The following is a 26,487-nucleotide window of genomic DNA, read 5'->3' as shown; positions in this document are numbered from 1 at the left end:
GAGAGGGAAAGGGGAGAGAGGAAGGGGAGAGAGGGAAGGGGGAGAGGGAAGGGGAGAGAGGGAAGGGAGAGAGAGGAAGGGGAGAGAGGAAGGGAGAGAGGGAAGGGGAGGGAGAGAAGGGAGAGGGAGGAGGGGAGAGAGGAAGGGGGAGAGAGGGAAGGGGGAGAGAGGGAAGGGGAGAGAGGAAAGGGGAGAGAGGGAAGGGGAGAGGGACGGGGAGAGAGGGAAGGGGAGAGAGGGAAGGGGAGAGAGGAAAGGGGAGAGAGGAAAGGGGAGAGAGGGAAGGGGAGAGAGGAAGGGGAGAGAGGAAAGGGGAGAGAGGAAGGGGAGAGAGGAAAGGGGAGAGGGAAGGGGAGAGAGGGAAGGGGAGAGAGGGAAGGGGAGAGAGGGAAAGGGGAGAGAGGAAAGGGGAGAGAGGGAAGGGGAGAGAGGAAAGGGGAGAGAGGAAGGGGAGAGAGGAAAGGGGAGAGAGGAAAGGGGAGAGAGGGAAGGGGAGAGAGGAAAGGGGAGAGAGGGAAGGGGAGAGAGGAAAGGGGAGAGAGGGAAGGGGAGAGAGGAAGGGGGAGAGAGGGAAGGGGAGAGAGGGAAAGGGGGAGAGAGGGAAGGGAGAGAGGAGAGGGAAGAGAGGGAAGGGGGAGAGAGGGAAGGGGAGAGGGAGGAAGGGGAGAGAGGGAAGGGGGAGAGAGGGAGGGGAGAGGGAGGAGGGGAGAGAGGAAGGGGGAGAGAGGGAAGGGGGAGAGGGAAGGGGAGAGAGGGAAAGGGGAGAGAGGAAAGGGGGAGAGAGGAAGGGGAGAGAGGGAAGGGGAGAGAGGGAAGGGGAGAGAGGGAAGGGGAGAGGAGAGGGAGAGGAGGGAGGGAGAGAGGGAAGGGGGAGAGAGAGGGGAGAGAGGGAAGGGGGAGAGAGAGGAAGGGGGAGAGAGGGAAGGGAGGGAGAGAGAGGGAAGGGGCGAGAGGGAAAGGGGAGAGAGGAAAGGGGAGAGAGGGAAGGGGAGAGGGAGGGGAGAGGGAGGAGAGGGAGGAGAGAGGGAAGGGGAGAGAGGGAAGGGGCGAGAGGGAAGGGGTGAGAGGGAAGGGGGAGAGAGGGGAAGGGGAGAGGGAAGTGGGAGAGAGGAGGGAAGGGGGAGAGAGGGAAGGGGGAGAGAGGAAGGGGAGAGAGGGAAGGGGAGAGAGGAAGGGGAGAGAGGAAGGGGAGAGAGGAAGGGGAGAGGTGGGAGGGGAAGAGAGGGGAGGGGAGAGAGGGAAGGGGAGAGAGGGAAGGGGAGAGGGAAGGGGGAGAGAGGGAGGGGAGAGGGAGGAGGGGAGAGAGGGAAGGGGGAGAGAGGGAAGGGGGAGAGAGGGAAGGGGAGAGAGGGAAGGGGAGAGAGGGAAGGGGAGAGGGAAGGGGAGAGAGGAAGGGGAGAGGAGGGGAGAGAGGGAGGGGGAGAGAGGGAAGGGGAGAGAGGGAAGGGGTGAGAGGAGGGAAGGGGGAGAGAGGGAGGGAGAGGGAGGAAGGGGAGAGAGGAAGGGGAGAGAGGGAAGGGGGAGAGAGGGAAGGGGGAGAGAGGGAAGTGGAGAGAGGGAGGGGGAGAGAGGGAAGGGGAGAGGGAAGGGGAGAGAGGAAGGGAGAGAGGTGGGAGGGGAGAGAGGGAAGGGGGGAGAGAGGAGGGGAGAGGGGAGGGGAGAGAGGGAAGGGGAGAGAGGAAGGGGAGAGAGGAAGGGGAGAGAGGGAGGTGGGGAGAGAGGGAGGGGAGAGAGGGAAGGGGAGAGGAGGGGGAGAGGTGGGGGTGGAGGAGGGGGTGTGAGGGAGGGGTTGGGGTGGAGGGGTGAGGTGGGAGTGGGAGAGAGGGAAGGGGGAGAGGGTTGGGCGGAGGGAAGGGTGTGGTGGAGGGGGGTGTGAAGGGGTGAGGGAGGTGGGGTGTGTGGGTTGGGGGTGTGTGGTGGGGGTGTGGGTTGTGGGTGTGTGGGTTGAGGGGTGAGGGATGGGGGTGAGTGGAGGGGTGTGAGGGAAGGGGGAGAGAGGAAGGGGAGAGAGGAAGGGGAGAGAGGAAGGGGAGAGGGAGGGGAAGAGAGGGTGGGAGGGAAGGTGGGAGGGAGAGAGGGAAGGGGAGAGAGGGAAGGGGAGAGAGGGAGGGGGAGAGAGGGAGGGGAGAGGGAGGAGGGGAGAGGGAAGGGGGGAGGAGAGGCGAAGGGGAGAGAGGGAAGGGGGAGAGAGGGAAGGGGAGAGAGGGAAGTGGGAGAGAGGGAAGGGGGAGAGAAGGAAGGGGAGAGAGGAAGGGGAGAGAGGAAGGGGAAGAGAGGTGGAGGGGGAAGAGAGGGAAGGGGAGAGAGGAAGGGAGAGAGGGAGGGGGAGAGAGGGAGGGCGAGAGGGCGGAGGGGTGAGAGGGCGAAGGGGGGGAGAGGGAAGGGGCGAGAGGGAAGTGGGAGAGAGGGAAGTGGGAGAGAGGAAGGGGAGAGAGGGAAGGGGAGAGAGGGAAGGGGGAGAGAGGGAAGGGGAGAGAGGGAAGTGGAGAGAGGGTAATGCAATGAGAGGGAGCTGGAAGAGAGAAGGAGAGTGAGTTGGAGAGAGGGAGGGGGAAGAGAGGGAGGGAGAGTGAGGGAGAGAGAGTGAGAACAGGAGAACATAACATGTAGGAGTGGGAGTCGGCCAATTGACCCCTCGAGCCTGTAATGTCCGTGTGTAATTGAGACACGGACTGCAGAAGTTGGTTACAACAGGTGTTTACTGAATGGAGACAAAACTGGAACTACTATACAAAGTTACTGCACAGGCTTATATACAGGGGGTGGTCACTACTGGTACTGCAGTATACAGGGGCTGCAGAATATCGTTCCTTCTTCAAGGTACATACACTACAATTCCTCCCCTTTTAGCTAAACAGTACATAACATTCGATTAATAATTAAATAACATATTTACAATTACAGTTGCTATATACATTAGCTGAAGTTAATCAATTATAAATTCAGTCTTTGTGGAGGCTTCCTGATTCTGTCCGGATAACGCCTCTTTGGGGTATCGGGTTCTTCTGGCAAAGTTGATTCGGGATCAACGTCGTTGTTCGGTTCGTCTGCTTCCAATATCACCGATTCTGAGGTAGATGCAATTGGTACTTTGGTTTCATCACCAGGTGTATAGGATCGTGGTGTAGATTTGACATTTTCCAGTGACTCTAGAATCTGGTCAGCATGGCGTCTTACAATGCTCTCTCCAACGTCCACGGTTTACATTAGAGGTCCTTGCCGTGTGCAGATTGTTCCTGGCTGCCATTTCTCTGTGCGGTAGTCCCGGGCCAAAACTGGTTGACCTATCTTGAAACTCCTGGTTGGCCTTTAATTCATATTCTGAAACTGCCTGTTCTCCACATCTCTTCTGATGTTTGGCTTAACCAAATCCAAGCGGCATCTTAGTCTTCGATTGAAGATCATGGCTGGAGTTTGGTTGGTAACCGCATGTGTTGCATTCCGGTAGGCAAACAAGAAGTTATCCACCTTGTGTTGTAGGGGTATGTCTTCATTACACATTGCCTTGATAGCCTTCTTGAATGTTTGAACGAACCTCTCAGCCAATCCATTGGTGGCTGGATGATATGGGGCGGATGTGTAATGCTTAACACCATTGTTCTTTAAGAACCTCCGGAACTCTTCAGATACAAACTGTGGTCCATTGTCGGAGCAAATCTGTTCAGGCAGCCCATTTCTGGCGAATATGGTTCGTAAGACTGTGATAGTTTTTCTGTGGTGGTTGAGGACATTTTTATTACCTCTGGCAACTTTGAATGTGCATCCACCGCAATTAAAAACATCGAGTCCATAAATGGACCAGCAAAATCAATGTGCACCCTTTGCCATGGAGATGAGGGCCACTCCCATGGATGTAGAGGGGCTTATGGTGGGGCGTTTTGGACCTTCTGGCATCCTGTACAGCTCTTGGTCATCCCTTCGATTTCTGTATCGATTCCCGGCCACCACACAAACGCTCTGGCTAAGTTCTTCATTTTTACCCCTCCCAGATGACCCTCATGAAGCTCATTGAGCATTCTATCCTTCAATTTGGGTGGAATTACTACTCTGGATCCACACATCAAGGTTCCTCGGCACACTGACAGCTGTTCTCTTCTCGGCGAGAATGCTGGCAACAGTGGTTCGCCATGTGCTGGCCATCCCTTCACCGTTAAATCATAGACCCTGGAGAGTGTCGGCTCATTTCGTGTTTCCTTTTCTATGTTTGCATTCGTCACAGGTAAACATTCGACTATGGTCGAGTGGAATATCTCCACAGGATCCACTGCAGGTGCTTCTTCCACCGTCGGCAACGGTAGGCGCGACAATCCATCAGCATTCCCATGCTGTTTAGTTCCTTTGTACTCTATGTCATATTGGTGTGCCCCTAGGAAAAGGGACCACCTCTGTAGCTGTTGTGCTGTCATTATCGGGACGCCCTTCTTAGGGTTGAAAATGGAGACAAGAGGTTGATGATCAGTTAGTAGAGTAAATTTCTGTCCGTGCAGGTAGTGATTGAACTTCTTCACCCCCCACACCAGGGGGAGGAATTGTAGTGAGCCAATACTTCTCTTGAAGTGATCAGGCCTTTACACTTCTGAAAGGCCTGCTTACATTCATCGCTCCATTTCCATGCTACTCCAGTTTGTAGCAGGGCGTTCAGTGGGTGCAGAATTGTGGACAAATTCGGCAAAAACTTATGGTAGTTGTGGTGTATGTAACCTGTTCCACCTTAAGAGAACTTAAGCCTGTTCCACCTTAAGAGATGTACTACTTTCTCTGGCTGCTGTATACGTAATACCGGTGGTGACCACCGGTATATAAGTACTGTGTAGTGATATTGCTGTTAGTATAGCCCTGACCTCCAACTAGTAAAGACCTGTTGAAACGTTATTCTTGTAGTCTGTGTCAGTAATTAATCTTAAATACAACTAGAACACACAGACTTAACAGTAGTAATTCACCAATCCGAGGAATGACCTCAGTTGCGACACATTTTCAGGCGCTGGAGCCTTAACTACCGCTTCAATTTTGTCAGGGGACTTATGTAACCCCTCTTCATCAATCACGTGGCCACAATACGATATTTGTTTCTTAAAAAACTCGCACTTGGGGCGATTGGCTCGTAGCCCATGTTCTCTTAGTCTAGTGAGCACCTGCTCTAGGTTGGCAAGGTGTTCACTGTCATTTTCACCTGTCACTAGGATGTCGTCCAAGTAACACTGAGTCCCCGGAATCCCTTGCAGGACTTGTTCCATCGCTCTTTGCCATATAGCCGGAGCTGATGCTACTCCGAATACCAGTCGATTATACTGGTAAAGACCTTTGTGAGTGTTTATCGTGAGATATTTCCCAGAGGATTCTTCAACCTCCATCTGCAAATATGCTTGCGCTAGGTCAATTTTTGTAAAACGTTTCCCTCCAGATAGTGAGGCGAAAATATCTTCTATCCTCGGAAGAGGATACTGTACTGTGTGAAGGACTGGGTTCACTGTCACCTTGAAGTCCCCACAGATGTGAACCTTCCTTGGCTCCTCAGACTTATTGTTTAATGTTTTCTTCATGACAGGAACGATGGGTGTCGCCCACTCGCTCCAGTCTACCTTAGATAACACGCCGGCATTCTCCAGATTCTCCAGCTCTGCCTCGATGGCTGGGCGAATTGCATACGGTACCGGTCTTGCTTTGAAAAACTTGGGAATTGCATTCTCTTCTATTTTTATCGAGGCGGTTGCGCCTTTAAGAGTTCCCAGTCCTTGTTGAAATACCTCTTTAGCGTTAGCTAAGATTTTTGACAATCGTCCAGGTGTGACGTCGTCATCCTTTTTACCAGCCACAGTCAGTGCCTGAATGGAGTGCCAGTCTAAACTTATCTTTCTGATCCATTCACGTCCCAATAACGGTGGTCCACCATCTTGCAGTATGTACAGATACAATTTCTGTATTTCCTTGCCATTGTATTCGACAGGCACCCTTATTTTCCCTCTGGGGTATACTTTCTGCCCCGTATATGTCTTCAAGACAATGGATGTGTCTTTCAAGGGTATGTGTGAGAATAGCCACTCATAGTCTCGTCGATTCATGACCGTCAGGGCTGATCCTGTATCCAATTCCATTTTGACTTGGGACCCTGCTATCGTGAGGGTGACCCAAATGGTTCGGTGATCCTCTTTTGCGATTACGTTGTGTAGTTTGAGACAGCTTAGTCTCTTGTTCCCGGATTCACTATCGCTCTTCTGGTCTTCGGAACTACTGTCCGTCATCTTTTGTACTTTCCTGTACTTTTCCTTAGTAGTCTTTTTGTTGTCGTTAGTCTTCTTCCCGGACCTGCAAACTCGTGCAATGTGTCCCATCTTTCCGCATTGCCTGCATGTTTTGTCCTTGAACCAGCAGTCCTTCTGGTCATGGGTTGTTCTGCCGCAGCGATAACATTTTTCAAATCCCCGTGTCATTTCATGGGTGCCGTATTCCTGTGGCTTTTGCTGTATTTCCGCAGCTCCCCTTGCTGCTGCTTCGTACGATACTGCCACGCTGAAAGCCTTATCTAGCATCAGCTCTGAGAGTAACCTCTTCTGGGTTCCTTCACTCAGGAGTCCACAGACAAATTTGTCCCGTAGGGTATCTGCCAGTCCTGGTCCGAACTGGCAGTGCTTTGATAGCTTGCGTAGTTCCGTAAGGTAATCAGCATTGCTCTCATCTTTGTGCTGATTTCTCTTGTGGACTTTAAATCTTTCTGCTATCAGCAGCGGTGTAGGATTTATGTGTTCCTGTAGGATATCAACAATTTCGTTAAAACTCTTCTCCATCGGTTTGACTGGAGTGATCAGGTTCCGCAATAGGCCGTACGTTCTTGCGCCCATTAAGTTTAGTAGTACCGATGCCTTTTTCTCATCGGCTACTTCATTTGCCTTGCAATATACTTCGACTCTTTCCACATACGTGGTCCAGTGTTCTATTTCATTATCGAAGGCAATGATATTGCCAGTCTTCGGCATCTTGGAGATCTAAGATGGCGCCTCCCGCGCTTTGCCTTCTTCCCCGATTGAACAAAATGGCGCCTCCCGCGCTTTGCCTTCTTCCCCCGATTGAACAAAATGGCGCCTCCCGCGCTTTGCCTTCTTCCCCGATTGAACAAAATGGCGCCTCCCGCGCTTTTCCTTCTTCCCCGCTGAATTAAGATGGCGCCTCCCGCGCTTTCTGTCTTTTCCGCTGCTGCCAACGCTGTTGCTGGCGTTTTTATGCCTTGATGGCAACGCCCTATGGTCTTCGCGCGCCTCCCCCCGCGCTGCTGCCAACGCCGCTCTCCGCGGTCCCCGTGGCAAACTGCAGCTCCTCGCGGCTTTCTGCGCTTCTAATTTCTTTTTCTTTTATTTTAATTACTGTTCCCGTCATCAGAGCAGACCCTATGGGATACTTTCCTCCCTCTTCTCGGGTCTGTACGCTGCCCGGCTTCGTAGCACCGGCCGCGCCCTGTGTGCTCCACCCTCTCTCTCTCTCTCCTCTTCCCGACAATGTTGCTCGGCCCCGTTGAAAAGCCACCCGATCGAGCTCTAGCCCGCCGCAGCCCAGGAAGGATCAGTGTACTACCTGCCACCAGCCTGATTAGCTGGAACACCATAGACTGGAGAACCAAGCCCAGCTCTCGACAGCCTCTCCTGCAAATCTTCGAATTCGATGAATCAGAGGGCGGTTGCCGTTTCTTCTGTTTGTTTTTTTTTTCTTTTTGGATTTCTTCCTTCTGGCTTCGACCTCTAATAACTTCGCTTCAGGGATGGATCCCCGTGAGGTGGTGCAGAACTGTAGGTAAGTTCGGATCTGTTCGTCGCCAATGTAATGTCCGTGTGTAATTGAGACACGGACTGCAGAAGTTGGTTATAACAGGTGTTTACTGAATGGAGACAAAACTGGAACTACTATACAAAGTTACTACACAGGCTTATATACAGGGGTGGTCACTACTGGTACTGCAGTATACAGGGGCTGCAGAATATAGTTCCTTCTTCAAGGTACATACACTACAGAGCCTGCTCCGCCATTCAGTAAGATCACGGCTGATCCAATCTTGGCCTCAACTCCACTTTCCCGCTCTCTCCCCATAACCCTTGACTCCTTTGGAGTTCAAATATCTGTCAATCTCCGCCTTGAATATATTCACTGACTCCGCCTCCGCAGCTCTCTGGGGTAGAGAATTCCAAAGATTCACGACCCTCTGAGAGAAGAAATTCCTCCTCATCTCCGTCTTAAATGGGTGCCCCCTTATCCTGAAACTATGCCCCCTAGTTCTGGATACCCCCACGAGGGGAAACATCCTCTCAGCATTCACCCTGTCAATCCCCCTCAGAATCTTATATGTTTCAATAAGATCACCTCTCATTCTTCTAAACTCCAATGAGTATAGGCCCAGCCTGCTCAACCTTTCCTCATACGTCAACCCCTTCAACTCCGGAATCAACCCAGTGAACCTTCTCTGAACGGCCTCCAATGCAAGTATATCCTTCCTTAAATCAGGAGACCAAAACTATACACAGTACTCCAGGTGTGGTCTCACCAATGCCCTGTACAGTTGCAGCAGGACTTCCCTACTTTTATACTCCATCCCCCTTGCAATAAATGCCAATAGTCCAATTGCCTTCTTAATTACTTGCTGTACCTGCATGCTAACTTTTTGTGTTTCATGTACTTGGACCCCCAGGTCCCTCTGAATTGTAGCATTTTGTAATCCCACTCCATTTAAATAATAGTTTGCTTTTTCATTCTTCCTTCCAAAGTGGATAACCTCACATTTTCCCACATTATACTCCATCTGCCAAATTGTTCCCCACTCACTTAACCTCTCTATATCCCTTTGCAGACTCCTTGTGTCCTCCTCACAACTTGCTTTCCCACCTATCTTTGTTTCATCAGCAAATTTGGCTGCAGTACACTCGGTCCCTTCATCCAAGTCGTTAATATAGATTGTAAATAGTTGAGGCCCCAGCACTGATCCCTGTGGCACCCCACTAGTTACAGTTTGCCAACCTGAAAATGTCCCATTTATCCCAACTCTCTGCTTTCTGTTAGTTAGCCAATCCTCTATCCATGCTAATATATTACCCCCAACCCCGTGCGCTCTTATCTTGTGTAGTAACCTTTTATGTGGCACCTTATCGAATGCCTTCTGGAAATCCAAATACACGACATCTACTGGTTCCCCTTTATCTGCCCTGCTCGTTACATCCTCAAAGAACTCCAGCAAATTTGACAAACATGATTTCCCTTTCATAAAACCATGTTGACTCTGCTTGACTGTCTTATGATTTTCTAAATGTTCTCCTTAATGATGGACTCCAGCATTTTCCCAATGACAGATGTTAGGCTAACTGGTCTATAATTGCCTGCTTTCTGTCTCCCTCCTTTCTTGAATAGTGGCGTTACATTTGCAGATTTCCAATCCGCTGGGACCTCTCCAGAATCCAGGGAATTTTGGTAGATTACAACCAATGCATCCACTATCTCTGCAGCCACCTCTTTTAAGACCCTAGGATGCAGACCATCAGTTCCAGGAGACTTGTCAGCCTTTAGCCCCATTAGTTTGCCCAGTACTTTTTCTCTAGTGATAGAGATTGTTTTAAGTTCCTCCCTCCCTATAGCCCCTTGATTATCTATTATTATTGGGATGTTTTTAGTGTCTTCTACCGTGAAGACTGATCCAAAATAATTGTTTAGAGTCTCTGCCATTTCTCTATTTCCCATTATTAATTCCCCAGTCTCATCCTCTAAGGGACCAATGTTTACTTTAGCTACTCGCTTCCTTTTTATATACCTGTAGAAGCTCTTACTGTCTGTTTTTATATCATTTGCTAGTTTACTCTCTCCCTCTTTATAATTTTTTTAGTTATCCTTTGCTGGTTTCCAAAAATTTCCCAATCCACTGGCCTACCACTAATCTTCGCAACATTGTCTGCCTTTACTTTCAATTTGATCCCATCCTTAACTTCCTTAGTTAGCCACGGATGGTGTATCCTTCTCGTAGAGCCTTTCTTTCTCACTGGAATATACCTTTGTTGAGATTTATGAAGTATCTCCTTAAATGTCTGCCACTGCTGATCTACCATCTTACCCTTTAATCTATTTTCCCAATCCACTTTAGCCAACTCTGTCCTCATACCCTTGTAATTGCCTTTGTTTCAGTTTAGGACACTAGTTTCAGACCCAAGTTTCTTACCCTCAAACTGAATTTGAAATTCTGCCATGCTATGATCACTCTTTCCTAGGACATACTTTACTATGAGATCATTAATTAATCCTGTCTCATTACACATTACCAGATCTAAAATAGCCTGCTCCCTGGTTGGCTCCACAACATATTGCTCTAAGAAACAATCCCGAATACACTCTGTGAACTCGTCCTCAAGGCTACCCTTGCCAATTTGATTTGTCCAATCAATATGATTAAAATTGCCCATGATTATTGCAGTGCCTTTCTTACAAGCCCCCATTATTTCTTGATTTATACACTGTCCTACAGTATAGCTACTGTTAGGGGGCTTATATACTACTCCCACCAGTGACTTCTTACCCTTACTCTTATGCTTGTATGCTCTGCCCCTTCCTGATACATTCTGGTTATCGTTACCCCTGTCGCTGCCCTGCACTATTGCCTTCTCCTTTCTCTTTGCCTTCCTAAATACCCCTTCACCTGAACCCTTATCTTCTATTTCCAGCTTAGTTTTTCTCCCTTCTGATTCTACCCTCAGGTGCCCATCCCCTGCCAAGCTAGTTTAAAACCTCCCCAACAGCACTAGCAAAACCTCCCATGAGGGGGGAGAGGGAGGGAGAAGAAAGTGAGGGGGAAGAAAGGGGGAAGAGAGGGGAATGGGAGAGAGGGGAGGGGAAGAGATTGAGGGTAAGGGGAGGGAGAAGAGAGGGAGGGGAAAGGGAGGGGAAAGGGAAAGTGAGGGAGAGGGAGGGGAAGACCGGGAGGTGGGGAGAGGGGGAGGAGGAGAGCGGGAGGGGGAGGACAGGGTGGGCGAGGTGAGCAGGGTGGGGAGGGGGGAGAGGGAGGAGGGAGAGGAAGGGTGCAGAGGGAGTGAGACTGGGGGAGAGGGATGGGGAGAGGGGGAGAGAAGGGAGAGGGAGGGGAGAGGGTGGAGTAAAGGGGTTAGAGGGAGAGGGAGGGGGAGATAGCGGGGGAGAGAGGGAGGGGAGAGAGGGAAGGGAGAGGGAGAGAGGGAGGGGGAGGGAGGGGGGAGAGACGGGGAGAGGGAGAGGGGAGTGAGGGAGGGAGGGGAGAGGGGGAGGGAGGGGGAGATAGCGGGGGAGAGGGAGGGGAAGGGAGGGGGAGAGAGGGGGGAGAGACAGGGGTGAGAGGGAGAGGGAGGGAGGGGGTGAGAGGGAGGGAGGGGGAGAGAGGGAGGGAGGGTGGGAGGGGAGAGAGGGAGTGGAGAGAGAGGGAGGGTGAGGGTAGGTGGGAGGGGAGAGGGGTAGGGAGTGGAGAGAGAGGAAGGGAGGGAGCGGGAGAGAGGGAAGGGGGAATAGGGTGGGAAGGAGGATAAGATGGGAGGTGGGAGAGGGTGGGAGGGGGCAGAGGGTGGTTGGGAGAGGGGGGAGATGGAAGGGAGGGGGAGAGAGGGAAGGGGGAATAGGGTGGGAAGGAGGATAAGGTGGGAGGTGGGAGAGGGTGGGAGGGGGCAGAGGGAGGTTGGGAGAAGGGGGAGAGGAAAGGGAGAGAGGGGAGAGAGGAAGGTTGGGGGGAGGGTGGGGAGAGGGGAGAATGAGGGGAGAGTGGGAGGGAGGGGTGAGAGAGGGTACGTTCGAATGGTACTTCTCTCTCCATGAGTTCATTGCAAGCATTATCCAGTGTCCTTTAAATGGGTTTGACAACGGGCAAAGGCATGTCTCTCAAATGGTTTCATCAACTGTCGTCTCTCACCTCAAATTGTTGTAGTACCAGCTGTGGCTCAGTGGGCAGCACACTCGCCTCTGAGTCAGAAGGCTGTGGGTTCAAGTCCCACTCCAGGGACTTGAGCACATAAAACCTAGGCTGATACTCCAGTGCAGTACTGAGGGAGTGCTACACTGTCGAAGGAGCCGTCTTTCGAATGAGACGTTAAACCGTCTGCTCTCTGAGGTGGATGTAAAAGATCCCACGGCCACTATTTGAAGAAGAGCAGGGGAGACCCTAATGTCCTGACCAACATTTATCCCTCACCATATAGACAGATTTTTGAACGATAAGGGAGTCGAGGGTTATGGGGAGCGGGCAGGGAAGTGCAGTTGAGGCCAAGATCAGATTAGCCATGATCTTATTGAATGGCGGAGCAGGCTCGAGGGGCCGAGTGACCGACTCCTGCTCCTAGTCTTATGTTCTAACCGACACCTAAAACAGATGATCTGATCATTTATTTCATTGCTGGTTATGGGAGCTTGCTGTGCGCAAATTGCCTGCTGCATTTCCGACATTACAACAGTGAGGACCCTTGAAAAGTGATTGGAATGCATGTCTGGATGTCCTGAGGTAATGAAAAGGCGCTATACAAATGCGAGTCTTTTTTTTTACATCACGGAACAGCAGCAGTTTAGGATTGAATTAGGTTCAAGGTGTCAGCGCATGGCAGAATCAGCCAGGCGGACTGGTGACATCCCAATCTCGGGCCAGACCTCCCGCTTTGCGCTCAACCCTCGCTCACTTACCTCTCACACCGGGCAGGAATGCAAGGCAGAGCGCGAGTAAACCGAACGGCTTCATTCCCGATTGCTGGACTGAAGAAAATAGCCACTGGTTCACGTTTAGCACACCAGACACTGAGTCCCGGGGACTCGGAGGGGAAAAACCAAGGAGAGGAGGAAGAGGTGGCGAGAGGCTGTTTAACTTTCAGCTGTTCATTAACTGAAATGCAAACAGGGGGATCAGAAACAAACCTGGGGATGCAGTGACGTTTGAAGGATGCGTTTCCGAGCCAAGGTAAAATTAATGCTTTATCCTTCAACGCTGTACTTCCACCCCCACCCTCCGCCCTCACCCCATAGTTTCTTTGTATTTTTGTCATTAAACCGCTCAACATTAGTGAACCATCATAGCTTGACATCCATCCACCCATTCACGAGGCAAAGGTCCTCACTGCCGAGGCCATTGTTTTGCTCAATTCACCCTGGGTACACAAAACAACTGGACTTACGGGAAACCATGTCACCATTTCCCAACCATTGATTGCACAAGGCACGCCATGGATGCCAATCTTTTTTATTTATATTTATTCTCAGGATCTGGGTGACATAATAAAACTCACTAAGCCCTTGGTTGAGTATAAAACAAGGCTTTAATCAACTGTTTCACAACCATGACATTCCAGTTACATCACTAGTTCCTGGTTACAAAAACCTCCTGGGCAAGCTGGGCCCACGCCCGAGTATTTGTACTCCTTGGACGGCGCCACCAGCTGGCCGCCCAGTGTTATTTCATGAGTCGTTTCTTCATGAATGATAAGCTTCATGACAGTGAGCATCACTGGCAAGGCTGGCATTCATTGCCCACCCTGAGGTGCCCCCCCCCTGCGCGGGTGGTAACTGCGTGGCTTGTTAAGAACATAAGAAATAGGAGCAGGAGTAGGCTTAAGAAAAGACATACTTGCTCTCGAGGCAGTACAAAGAAGGTTCACTCGGTTAATCCCGGGGATGAGGGGGTGGACATATGAGGAGAGGTTGAGTAGATTGGGACTCTACTCATTTGAGTTCTGAAGAATGAGAGGCGATTTTATTGAAACATATAAGATTGTGAAGGGGCTTGATCGGGTGGATGCGGTGAGGATGTTCCCAATGATGGGTGAAACTAGAACTAGGAGGCATAATCTTAGAATAAGGGGCTGCTCTTTCAAAACTGAGATGAGGAGAAACTTCTTCACTCAGAGGGTAGTAGGTCTGTGGAATTTGCTGCCCCAGAAAGCTGTGGAAGCTACATCATTAAATAAATTTAAAACAGAAATAGACAGTTTCCTAGAAGTAAAGGGAATTAGGGGTTACGGGGAGCGGGCAGGAAATTGGACATGAGTCTAGGTTCGGAACGGTCATGGCCCTGTGGGTGGTGGAGCGGGCCCAGGGGCCATATAGCCTGGTCCTGCTCCTAGTTCGTGTGTCTAATTCTGTGTTAGATTTCAGGAGATGGTTCTATTCACAGGGATTAGTGGAGACCTCGGGAACAGGCTGCCAGCTAGGAGTCCTTCAAGAGTAAATTGGGCCTGTTCCTGGCTGGGGTGGAGATCACCTCTTACAGAAGGTAAGTACTGCAGGAAATACAGGGACAGAGTGATCTCCTGGACGAGTTTTGATCGCCTAGATGGGTCGGAGAGGAATTTCCCAGATTTTTTCTCCCAAATTGGCCATTGGGTTTTTTATCTGGTTTTTCGCCTCTCCCGGGAGATCACATGGGTTCGGGTGGGGTGGAGAGTGATAGAAGATTTGAGGTTAGGATCAGATCAGCCAGGATCTTATTGAATGGTGGAGCAGGCTCGAGCGGCCGATTGGCCGACTCCTGCTCCTATTTCTTATGTTCTTATTCGCCCCCTCGCGCCTGCTCCGCCATTCAATAAGATCACGGCTGATCTGATCTTGGCCTCAATGCCACTTTCCCGCTCGTTCCCCATAACCCTTGACTCCCCTGTAGCTCAAATATCTGTCTACGCCTTAAATATATTCAATGGACCAGCCACATAAATGTGTCAACAACAGCAGGTCAGAGGCTGGGTATTCTGCGGCGAGTGTCTCACCTCCTGACTCCCCAAAGTCTTTCCACCATCTACAAGGCACAAGCAAGGAGTGTGATGGAATACTCTCCACTTGCCTGGATGAGTGCAGCTCCAACACTCAAGAAGCTCGACACCATCCAGGACAAAGCAGCCCGTTTGATTGGCACCCCATCCACCACCTCAAACATTCACTCCCTCCACCACCGGCATACAGTGGCTGCAGTGTGTACCTGCTTCACGACGACATGCAAGCCTTGATCCTGACCAACGGTTCCACCACAGACCCAATTCACGTACGGACCAGGTCAAGCAAGGCAGTGTCATCGCACCAACGCTCTTCTCAATCTTCCTTGCTGCAATGCTCCATCTCACCCTCAGTAATCTCCCCGCTGGAGAGGAGCTAATTTACAGAACAAATAGGAAACTGTTCAACCTCCGTCGCCTCCAGTCCAGATCCAAGGTCGTCCCATCCTCTGTCGTTGAATTACAGTATGCAGACGACGCTTGTGTCTGCGCTCACTTGGAGGTTGAACTTCAAACCATCATCAACACCTTCACCGAAGCATACGAGAGCATGGGCCATACACAAAACATCCTTAAGACAAAGGTCCTCTACCAACCTGCCCACACCACACAGTACTGCCCCCTGATTATCAAAATCCACGACATGGCCTTGGACAACATGGACCACTTTCCATACCTCGGGAGCCTACTGTCAACAAGGGCAGGCGTCGATGACGAATTCCAACACCGCCTTCAGTGTGCCAGTGCAGCCTTCGGTCACCTGAGGAAGAGAGTGTTTGAAGACCAGGACCTCAAACCCGGCACCAAGCTCATAGTCTACAGAGCAGTAGTGATACCCGCCCTGCTGTGTGCCTCAAGAGACATGGACCATGTACAGCAGGCACCTGAAAGCACTGGAGAGGTACCACCAACGCTGCCTCCGCAAGATCCTGCAAAGCCATTGGCGGGATAGGCGCACCAACGTCAGTGTTCTCGCTCAGACCAACATCCCCAGCATCGAAGCTTTGACCACACTCGATCAGCTCCGATGGACGAGTCACATCGTCTGCATGCCCGATACGAGAAGATGCACTGCAGCAACTCACCAAGGCTTCTTTAGCAGCACCTCCCAAACCCGCGACCTCTTCCACCCAGAAGGACAAGGGCAGCAGGTGCATGGGAACACCACCCCCTCCAAGTCACACACCATCCTGACTTAGATGTATATCGCTGATCCTTCATCGACGCTGGGTCAAAATCCTGGAACTCCCTCCCTAACAGCACTGTGGGAGTACCTTCACCACACTGACTGCAGCGGTTCAAGAAGGTGGCTCACCACCACCTTCTCGAGGGCAATTAGGGATGGGCAATAAATGCTGGCCTTGCCAGCGATGCCCACATCCCAGGAACGAATTTTTAAAAATGACTCCGCCTCCACAGCTCTCCGGGGTAGAGAATTCCAAAGATTCACGATCCTCTGAGAGAAGAAATTCCTCCTCATCTCCATCTTAAATTGGTGCCCCCTTATTCTGAAACTATGCCCCCTAGTTCTAGATACCCCCACTAGGGGAAACATCCTCTCAGCATCTACCCTGGTCAATCCCCTTCTGAATCTTATATGTTTCAATAAGATCCCCTCTCATTCTTCTAAACTCCAATGAGTATAGGCCCAACCTGCTCAACTTTTCTTCATACGTCAACCCCTTCATCCCAGGAATCAACCTAGTGAACCTTCTCTGAACAGCCTCCAATGCAAGTATATCCTTCCTTAAATCAGGAGACCAAAACTGTACGCAGTACTCCAGGTGTGGCCTCACCAATGCCCTGTACAGTTGTAACAGGACTTCCCGATTTTTATACTCCATCCCCCTTGCAATAAAGGCTAATTACTTGCTGTACCTGCATGCTAACTTTGCGTGTTTCGGCCACTTCAGAGGACAGTTAAGAGTTAACCACATTGATGTGGGACTGGAGTCACATATAGGCCCAGACCGGGTAAGAACAGCGGGCCTAATCTCCCTATCACAACCTCTCCCCATATCACAAAACCTCCCTCTATTACAACCTCTTCCTCGATCACAAATTCTCCATTACAACCTCTTTATTACAACCTCTCTCTCAATCACAGCCTCTCCCCCCCATATAACCTTTTTTTTCAATTCGTTCCTGGGATTATTGCCCATCCCTAATTGCCCTTGAGAAGGTGTTGGTGAGCCACCTTCTTGAACAGCTGCAGTCCCGTGTGGTGAAGGTACTCCCACAGTGCTGTTGGATAGGGAGTTCCAGGATATGCTTCTAAGTCAGGATGGTGTGTGACTTAGAGGGGAACTTGGAGGTGGTGGTGTGCCCATGCGCCTGCTGCCCTTGTCCTTCTAGGTGGTAGAGGTCGCAGGTTTGGGAGGTGCTGTCGAAGAAGCCTTGGTGAGTTGCTGCAGTGCAGTTTGTAGATGGTACACACTGCAGCCACGGTACGCCGGTGGTGGAGGGAGTGAATGCTTAAGGTGGTGGATGGGGTGCCAATCAAGCATGCTGCTTTGTCCTGGATGGTGTCGAGCTTCTTGAATGTTGTTGGAGCTGCACTCATCTAGGCAAGTGGAGAGTATTCCATCACACTCCTTACTTGTGCCTTGTAGATGGTGGAAAGGCTTTGGGGAGTCAAGAGGTGAGACACTCGCCACAGAATACCCAGCCTCTGACCTGCTCTTGTTGCCACAGTATTTATGTGGCTGGTCCAGGTAAATTTCTGGTTAATAGTGACCCCCAGGATGTTGATGGTGGGGGATTCGGCGATGGTAATGCCGTTGAATATTAGGGGGCGGTGGTTAGACTCTCGTTTGTTGGAGATAGTCATTGCCTGGCACTTGTGTGGCATGAATGTTATTTGCCACTTATCAGCCCAAAGCTGAATGCTGACCAGGTCTTGCTGCATGCGGGCATAGACTGCTTCATTATCTGAGGAGTTGCGAATGGAACTGAACACTCTGCAATCATCAGTGAACATCCCCACTTCTGACCTTATGATGGAGGGAAGGTCATTGATGAAGCAGCTGAAGATGGTTGGGCCTAGGACACTGTCCTGAGGAACTCCTACAGCGATGTCCTGGGGCTGAGATGATTGACCTCCAACAACCACAACCATCTTCCTTTGTGCTAGGTATGACTCCAGCCAGTGGAGAATTTTCCCCTTGATTCCCATTGACTTCAATTTTACTCGGGCTCCGTGATGCCACACTCGGTCAAATGCTGCCTTGATATCAAAGGCAGTCACTCTCACCTCACCTCTGAAATTCAGCTCTTTTGTCTATGTTTGGACCAAGGCTGTAATGAGGTCAGGAGCCAAGTGGTGCTGGCGGAACCCAAACTGGGCATAAGTGAGCAGGTTATTGATAAGTGCCGCTTGATAGCACTGTCAATGACCCCCTCCATCACTTTGCTGATGATTGAGAGTAGACTGATGGTGCGGTAATTGGCCGGGTTGGATTTGTCCTGTTTTTTGTGGACAGGACATGCCTGGGCAGTTTTCCACATTGTCGGATAGATGCCAGTGCTGTAGCTGTACTGGAACAGCTTGGCTAGAGGTGCAGCTAGTTCTGGAGCACAAGCCTTCAGCACGACAGCCGGGATGTTGGCGGGGCCCATAGCCTTTGCTGTATCCAGTGCGCTCAGCCATTTCTTGATATCATGTGGTATCTATAAAATGACTTGAGTACTTGAATAAATATGAGCTGGTCAGAGAGAGCCAGCATTGTTAAGGGTAAGTCTTGTCCGACTAACCTAGTTGAATTTTAGAGGTCACTAGTAAGGTAGATAAGGGAGTGTCTATATGGACTAAAAGGCATTCGATAAAGTTCCACACAAGAGACCATTAGCAAAACTGAGAGCACATGGAACTGCAGGCAGCCTCTTGACTTGGGTTGGGAATTGTTTGGGAGGTAAGAGATAGAGAGTGGGGATAAAGGGTAGGTAACTTGGATTGACGGGATGTGGCAAGTGCTCTTCCCTGGGGATGTGTTCTGGGGCCTAAACTTTTCCCCGTGTTTAATAATGACTTGGATGAAGGATTGGAGAGTTGCATATCCAAGTTTGCAGATGACACCAAGTTAGGAGGGACAGTAAGTAGCGCAGGTGGAGGCAGCAAATTGCTGGGGACACAGACAGATTAATTGAGTGGGCAAAGCTGTGTCAAATGGAGTTCAGCGTGGGCAAGTGTGAGGTCCTCCACTCTGGACCCAAGAAAGATAAATCAGAGTAGTTTCTAAATGGTGAGAATACAGGAGAGGAGCAAAGAGATTAGGGAATCCAAGTACAGCAGCGCCTATATTTCCTAAGGAGGCTGAAGGGATGTAACCTGTCACCCCTGATCCTCTCTAACTTTTACCGCTGCACAATAGAGAGCATCCTGACGAACTGTATCACAGTATGGTATGGCAGCTGTAGCTACTATGACCGGAAAGCCCTGCAGCGGGTAGTCAAAACTGCCCAACGCATTACCGGCACCCGGCTACCGACCATAGAGCACATATACCAGAAACGCTGTTTACGGAGGTCACGGTCCATCATCAAAGACCCTACCCACCCCAGCCACAGTCTGTTCGCCCTTCTGCCATCTGGGAGACGCTACAGATGCATTCGCACCCGTACGACCAGATTTAGGAACAGCTTCTTTCCCAGGGCTGTCATCCTACTGAACTCCACAAATAAACTCTAAAGCCTGCACATCTGCCAATGCACTTTATTATGGTTATGTTTATGTAATGTATTGTATGTTGAATGTTTAAATGTCTTAATCTAAATGTACACTCTCGGGAGCCGCAAGCCTACATTTCGTTGTACTGCACTTGTGCACTAACAATGACAATAAAAGTTGATTTGATTTGATTTGATAAAAGCTCGAGGGCTGGTACAAAAAGTAATCAAAAAGGCTAATGGGATGTTAGCCTTTACCTCAAGGGGGCTGGAATACAAAGGGGAGAATTGATGCTTCAGTTGTAAGAGCCTTGGTCAGACCCCCATCTGGAGCACTGCGTTCAGTTCTGAGCACCTCACGTCAGGAAGGAGATATTGGCCTTGGACGGGGTGCAGCGCAGGTTCACCAGAATAAAACCAGGACTCAGAGGGTTAAATTATGAGGACAGGTTGCATAGACCAGGCTAGCCTGGGCTCTAAGCTCTGGAATTCCCTGCCTAAATCTCTCCGCCTCTCTCCCCTCCTTTAAGACGCTCCTTGAAATCTACCTCTTTGACCAAGCTTTTGGTCACCTGCCCTAATTTCTCCTTAAGTGGCTCGGTGCCGAATGTTGTGTCTTATAATACTCCTGTGAAGCGCCTTGGGACGTTTTACTACTTTACAGGTGCTATATAAATACAAGTTGTTGTTGTACCCTCAAGTATTTAAGATTGAGGGGTGATCTGATTGAGGTGTTTAAAATGTTAAAAGGATTTGATAGGGTGGCTACAGAGAAACTATTTCCCCTGGTGGGGTAACCAAGAACAAGGGGACATGGAATCATGGAATGATACAGCACAGGAGGCCATTTGGCCCATCGTGCCTGTGCCAGCTCCATGAAAGAGCTCTCCAATTAGTCCCGCTCCCCTGCTCCTTTCCCCATAGCCCATAATCTTTAAAATCAGAGCGAGGTCATTCAGGAGTGAAATCAGGAAACACTTTTTCCACACAAAGGGTTGTAGAAATCTGGAACTCTCTCACTTAAAAGGCTGTGGATGCTGGGACAAGTAGAGCTTGCAAGACTGTGATAGATATTTTTGTTAGGTAAGGATATCAAGGGATATGGAACCCAGGCGGGTAAATGGAGTTGAGGTACAGATCAGCTGTGATCTAATGGAGCAGGCTCAAGGGGCTGAATGGCCTCCCCCTGTCCCTAATGTTCCTATCACAACTCTTACTCCTCCTGTCCCTAATGTTCCTATCACAACTCTTACTCCTCCCTCCATCCCCTCCCAGTTGTCTCATCTCCTACTCTAACGCATTCTTTACAAGACCACAAATTCCTCACTCCCCTTAAGACTTCCATTTCACCGACTGCCCCACCAACCGCTGGCCGATGTTACGGCAGCAGATCCGAAGATCCCCACGGAAATTCTGGGCTTACCGCTTGGTCCACCTGATGTGCTCCGCCTGTTTTCAACCTTGGTGGCGTCGTGCGCATGGGAGCCTTACCTTTTCATCTTGGTGTCTCAATAATCAGGGAGATATCTTTGTGTGCATCAGCATCTCTCAGTCACCCCTCTTGTTACCGTGGTTTGTGCATTTATAGCCGGAGGCATTCTGAGAGCAGACATTCGGGTGCGACTCTCTCCTCGTGTGATGTTGTGAATGGGGACTGCCTCACACAGCCCACTGTGATAAAAATAATAACTTCTGGGAAGTTATGTCATCACTTCCTGTGAACTATGAACTGTGTACATACCTCACTTCCTGTCATATGTCACTTCCTGTTGGACTGGTATAAATACTGGTCTGTTCAGTATTGTAAGAGGCTTCTACCAGAGGCATGGTAAAGACCTCTCTTGTATATAGTGTGTTTATAAGTTACTTAAAGCTTACTTTAAAGTTACTTGATGGTAAGTCTCCTTTTTCTTACATCACCCACCATCCTCATTCCTGACGACTTCACATCAAGCGTGGGGTCGAAACAAATGGGGTGTTTCCACGCTGCCAGAGGGAAGGTCACGCTCACCAGAGCCCAGGGTCGGCAAAGTATCTCTGTAACCTCCGCCAGCCCCACAACCCTCCGAGATCTCTGCGGTCCTCCAATTCTGGCCTCTTGCGCTTCCCCGATTTTAATCGCTCCACCATTGGCACTCGTGCCTTCAGCTGCCTAGGCCCTAAGCTCTGGAATAACCTCCCTAAACCTCTCCGCTTCTCCACTTCACTCTCTGCTTTGAAGACGTTCCTTAAAACCTACCTCTTTGACAAACCTTTTGGTCACCTGACCTAATATCTCATGATGTGGTTCAGAGTCAATTAATGTCTGATAACGCTCCTGTCAAGCACCATGAGATGTTTTACTATGAATAAGTTGTTTTTGAATATATAATGCCGCCGGACGGGCGACGCGGGGGCCTCCGTCGCCGGACGGGCGACGCGGGGGCCTCCGTCGCCGGACGGGAGACGCGGGGGCCTCCGTCGCCGGACGGGAGACGCGGGGGCCTCCGTCGCCGGACGGGAGACGCGGGGGCCTCCGTCGCCGGACGGGAGACGCGGGGGCCTCCGTCGCCGGACGGGAGACGCGGGGGCCTCCGTCGCCGGACGGGAGACGCGGGGGCCTCCGTCGCCGGACGGGAGACGCGGGGGCCTCCGTCGCCGGACGGGAGACGCGGGGGCCTCCGTCGCCGGACGGGAGACGCGGGGGCCTCCGTCGCCGGACGGGAGACGCGGGGGCCTCCGTCGCCGGACGGGAGACGCGGGGGCCTCCGTCGCCGGACGGGAGACGCGGGGGCCTCCGTCGCCGGACGGGAGACGCGGGGGCCTCCGTCGCCGGACGGGAGACGCGGGGGCCTCCGTCGCCGGACGGGAGACGCGGGGGCCTCCGTCGCCGGACGGGAGACGCGGGGGCCTCCGTCGCCGGACGGGAGACGCGGGGGCCTCCGTCTCCGGACGGGAGACGCGGGGGCCTCCGTCTCCGGACGGGAGACGCGGGGGCCTCCGTCTCCGGACGGGAGACGCGGGGGCCTCCGTCTCCTGACGGGAGACGCGGGGGCCTCCGTCTCCTGACGGGAGACGCGGGGGCCTCCGTCTCCTGACGGGAGACGCGGGGGCCTCCGTCTCCTGACGGGAGACGCGGGGGCCTCCGTCTCCTGACGGGAGACGCGGGGGCCTCCGTCTCCTGACGGGAGACGCGGGGGCCTCCGTCTCCTGACGGGAGACGCGGGGGCCTCCGTCTCCTGACGGGAGACGCGGGGGCCTCCGTCTCCTGACGGGAGACGCGGGGGCCTCCGTCTCCTGACGGGAGACGCGGGGGCCTCCGTCTCCTGACGGGAGACGCGGGGGCCTCCGTCTCCTGACGGGAGACGCGGGGGCCTCCGTCTCCTGACGGGAGACGCGGGGGCCTCTGTCTCCTGATGGAGATATGGGGACCTCTGCCTGCTGGTATAGACCAGTAGCCAGGAGCACCCACCACACCCCGACTGCCTCTATACTGCCTGGGATTATTGATGGTCTGTGACATGAGGAAACATTATTTTACACAGCAAGTTGTTGTGATCTGGAATGCACTGCCTGGACGGGCAGTGGAAGCAGATTCACTAATAACTTTCAAACAAGAATCGGAAGGGAAAATAATACAGGGCAATTGGGAAAGAGCAGGGTGAATGGAATTAATTGGATAGCTCCGCCAAAGAGCAAGCACAGGCACGATGGACTGAATGGCCTCCTTCTGTGCTGTATCATTCGATGATTTGTCTTTGGCCTTCCCCTCTTCCCCCCCCCACCCGATCTGTTGGTGGAGTCCAGGGGGCAGGTCATAGCAGCAAGTTTCAGTGGGTGTCCGAGCACTGGGGAAATAGCTTCATTATCCCACCTACACGGGGCCTGGGTGTAACACAGGGCGCAGATCCCCCATTGCATCGCGTAGGGTTGAATCCCCATCAACATCCTGCAGGTCACCACTGACCAGAAACTTAACTGGACCAGTCACATAAATACTGTGGCCATAAGAGCAGATCAGAGGCTAGGTATTCTGCGGCGAGTGTCTCGCTACCTGACTCCTCAAAGACTTTCCACCATCTACAAGTCAGGAGTGTGATGGAATACTCTCCACTTGCCTGGATGAGTGCAGCTCCAACAACACTCAAGAAGCTCGACACCATCCAGGACAAAGCAGCCCGCTTGATTGGCACCCCATCCACCACCTTAAACATTCACTCCCTCCACCACCAGCGCACCGTGGCTGCAGTGTTTACCATCTACTGCAGCAACTTGCCAAGGCTTCTTCGGCAGCACCTTCCAAACCCACGACCTCTACCACCTAGAAGGACAAGGGCAGCAGGCACATTGGGACACCACCACCTCCAAGTTCCCTCCAAGTCACACACCATCCCGACTTGGAAAGAAATCACTGTGCCTTCACTGTCAAAATCCTGGAACTCCCTCCCTAACAACACTGTGGGAGAACCTTCACCAAACGGACTGCAGCGGTTCAAGAAGGCGGCTCACCACCACCATCTCAAGGGCAATTAGGGATGGGCAAAAAATGCCGGCCTTGCCAGCGACGACCACACCCCGTGATGGAATTTTTAAAAGGATGCAACGGCAGAGGGAACGGTGACCTGACCATAACCAGTCTCTGCTCCTCTGACCTCTGGCCTGTGCCCGGGGAAGCACCAATTCTCCCGTTTCCTCAATGGTCCATGGGGTTTTCCCTCCACTGCCCGATCCCGACGTCCCTTCTCTTTGCGAGTCGCTCACTCTGTGTGTGTGTGTGTGTGTGTGTGTGTGTGTGTGTGGAAAAACTCACCCGCATCAGTCTAAATTTCAGCACGTCTCGTTTTTTTTTTGGACTGAAGCGGTTCATCGGATTCCCCTTTTCCCGTAACATTACCTCATCTCTCGGACTGAGCACTCCCTCCTCCCGAGTCAGAAGGTGGTGCGTTCGGGGCTCCGCTCCCTGGCCAGCGGAGACGGGAACATGGGTCTCTAAATACTGGGTTGACATCCAGCGGGATTGTTTGCATCTGGACAGAGTAGTGTTCCCGCCTCCGAGCCAGATGGGTTGGGGTCCCCGACTCCAGACAGCCCCTGGTGAACGGAGACCACAGCGGCAGATCCGAATGCTGAAAAGTTAGCAGTGGAGGTCCAAAGAGACTTAGTCCAAAGTACATAGATCAGGAAAATGTCATGGACAGGCCCAGAAAATCATCAAAAGGTCTAATGGAATGCTGGGCTTTATATCTGGAGGACTAGAACACAAGAGTTAGGAGTTATGCTGCAGCTATACAAAACCCTGGTTAGACCACAGCTGGAGTACAGGGAGCAGTTCTGGGCCACCACACCTTATATGCGGGTCTTGGAGGAAGTGCAGCGTAGATTTACCAGAATGATACCTGGACTCCAAGGGTTAAATGGTGAGAGATTACACAAACTAGGGTCGTATTCCCTGGAATTTAGAAGGTTAAGGGGTGTTGGATTGCAAAAATAGGCCTGTGAACCAAAGCCTGAATCCTCTAGTCTTTAAATACATGAACCAAAGATGTGCGGGTTAGGTTGATTGGCCATGATAAAAATTGACCCTTAATCCCGGGGATGAGGGGGTGGTCATATGAGGAGAGGTTGAGTAGATTGGGACTCTACTCATTGGAGTTCAGAAGAATGAGAGGCGGTCTTATTGAAACATATAAGATTGTGAAGGGGCTTGATCGGGTGGATGCGGTGAGGATGTTCCCAATGATGGGTGAAACTAGAACTAGGGGGCATAATCTTAAAATAAGGGGCTGCTCTTTCAAAATTGAGATGAGGAGAAACTTCTTCACTCAGAGGGTGGTAGGTTTGTGGAATTTGCTGCCCCAGAAAGCTGTGGAAGCTACATCATTAAATAAATTTAAAGCAGAAATAGATAGTTTCCTAGAAGTAAAGGGAATTAAGGGTTACGGGGAGCGGGCAGGAAATTGGACATGAGTCTAGGTTCGGAATGGTCATGGCCCTGTGGGTAGTGGAGTGGGCCCAGGGGCCGTGTAGCCTGGTTCTGCTCCTACTGTGTTCTAATTCTGTGTTAGATTTCAGGAGATGGTTTTATTCCTGTTCCTGGCTGGGGTGGAGATCGCCTTTACAGAAGGTAAGTACTGTAGAAAATATAGGGACAGAGTGATCTCCTGGAAGAATTTCGATCGCCTAGATGGGTCGGAGAGGAATTTCCCAGATTTTTTTTCTCCCAAATTGGCCATTGGGTCTTTATCTGGTTTTTCGCCTCTCCCGGGAGATCACATGGGTTCGGGTGGATGCACAGTGATAGAAGATTTGAGGTTAGGATCAGATCAGCCATGATCTTATTGAATGGTGGAGCAGGCTCGAGGGGCCGATTGGCCTACTCCTGCTCCTATTTCTTATGTTCTTATGTTAGGGGGGATTAAATACGTGGGGTTACGGGGATAGGGCTTGGGTGGGATGGCTGTCGGTGTAGGGACCGGGTGCTAGGGTTTGGATGATCAGCCATGATCTCGTTGAATGGCGGAGCAGGCTCGAAGGGCCGAATGGCCTACTCCTGCTCCTATCTTCTATGTTTCTATGTAGGGAGGGCTGTAGTATTAGAAATCATATTTAAAGGATGATTAGCTTCACGTATTAGGAAATATATATATTAAAAACGTACATGTAGCATTTAGGTAGCTGCAAAGCACGATGGGATACTTGACCATCATATTAACCCTTTTTAACTAAGTACTGTAAAAATAGCGGACCACAGCATATTTACTAGACTCTTGGTCTCCATCTTTACTGATTCCAAAATGTTATCAGTGTTACAGAAGCAGTGCTTAATGTAGCTGGCTTTCTGAGAGATAAGGGAACTGAACTTCATAAGGAGTCGGCCATTTCTATCTTTGCCTCAAACACTTCATCTCCCTTTGTAATGTCTGCTCGCAGCCAAAAGCTGACATTGTTTATTATAATACGCTTTTCTCAAGAACTAAACGACCTTGCTCACAGAAGCCAGCTGTCTAAGAACTAGGTGTTATGCTTAATGTCAAAGAACACTTCAGGGCGGCTCCCGACATTGAGTGACTAATCACCCAACCAATAAGCGAATAACTGCAGTGACGTTGTCTGTATGTGT

At 51.2% G+C, this 26,487-nt stretch overlaps 1 protein-coding gene across 1 annotated transcript in view; it reads right to left on the bottom strand.

The window, feature by feature from the left end:
• LOC147096444 (uncharacterized) overlaps positions 1–20,887 on the bottom strand; it is a gene marked incomplete at its 3' end in the record, with an annotated part of 25,040 nt that extends 4,153 nt beyond the window's left edge. Inside the window, exons 1-4 of the mRNA XM_085973823.1 lie at positions 20,880–20,887; positions 2,365–2,512; positions 456–533; positions 93–137 (exon numbers count right to left, since the gene is read on the bottom strand). Of these exons, the coding sequence (XP_085829949.1) occupies positions 93–137; positions 456–533; positions 2,365–2,512; positions 20,880–20,887 (279 nt within the window). The remainder of the gene's footprint in view (positions 1–92; positions 138–455; positions 534–2,364; positions 2,513–20,879) is intronic.
• Between the last annotated feature and the right edge of the window lie 5,600 nt (positions 20,888–26,487).

This window comes from Somniosus microcephalus, unplaced genomic scaffold, assembly GCF_052327205.1.
Source record: "Somniosus microcephalus isolate GS21.2 unplaced genomic scaffold, FLI_Smic_1.0 unresolved_chr1, whole genome shotgun sequence".
NCBI classification, from domain to species: Eukaryota; Metazoa; Chordata; class Chondrichthyes; order Squaliformes; family Somniosidae; genus Somniosus; species Somniosus microcephalus.
Note: the sequence above shows the minus strand (reverse complement) of the source record. Positions and strands in the feature narration are given on the sequence as shown.